The 673-nt window shown below is 36.0% G+C and overlaps 1 protein-coding gene across 1 annotated transcript in view; it reads right to left on the bottom strand.

The window, feature by feature from the left end:
• The window catches only part of DDHD1 (DDHD domain containing 1), a 100146-nt gene that overhangs the window by 35218 nt on the left and 64255 nt on the right, over nucleotides 1-673 (bottom strand). Inside the window, exon 5 of the mRNA XM_012663742.1 lies at nucleotides 216-292. Within this exon, the coding sequence (XP_012519196.1) occupies nucleotides 216-292 (77 nt within the window). The remainder of the gene's footprint in view (nucleotides 1-215; nucleotides 293-673) is intronic.

Here is a 673-nt window from a genome sequence, read left to right as displayed (position 1 = left end):
TTTCCATGTACTTCTTTCTCAGACACCACATTTCACAAATGTGTGCTTTTGCATTGTAATGTTTTAAACTTTCTGGAAGGCAGGGACTCATATCCTTGTACAGTATCTTATACATAGTAAGTTCTCAATAAACAAATTTTCAATAAACATGTAGATAATCTCCTTAGTTCAAAACGCCTTTAACCAGCTGATTCAGGATACACATCAAATCTTACCTGGCATTTCTGATAAAGAAATTTTACCAAAGCAACTAACTTTACTTTCAAACACCTGTACTGATTTTCCCTGTCCTCTTACTAACAAGGGGGTAACAGTTTACAGCAAACTGACCCCATGTTAACCAGTGTTTGGTGCAGAGCAGGTTGGTGTTCACTAAATGTTTACTGATTAAATTAAAAGCCTAGGAAAAGTAAGAATAACCAGCCAATAAATAATAGACAGACTGATTATATTGTGAACACAGAAGAAAGGAGTGGTAAACAGTGCAAGCTGTGAAGTTATGTATCACTTGCGTTCAAGTCCTGGCTCCACCACTTACTTGGGTGGGATATTTTGGGCAAGACCCTTAATCTCTCTGCATCAGTTTCCTCATCCTTCAAATGAAGATACTAATCATATCTATTTCATAGGGTTTTTTGTTTTTTTTTTTTTGAGACAGAATCTCACTCTTTTG

The sequence above is a fragment of the Propithecus coquereli genome, unplaced genomic scaffold (genome assembly GCF_000956105.1).
Source record: "Propithecus coquereli isolate 6110/MARCELLA unplaced genomic scaffold, Pcoq_1.0 Scaffold83, whole genome shotgun sequence".
Lineage (NCBI taxonomy): Eukaryota > Metazoa > Chordata > Mammalia > Primates > Indriidae > Propithecus > Propithecus coquereli.
The sequence above is the reverse complement of the archived record's forward strand: the minus strand, read 5'-3'. Positions and strand labels throughout refer to the sequence as shown.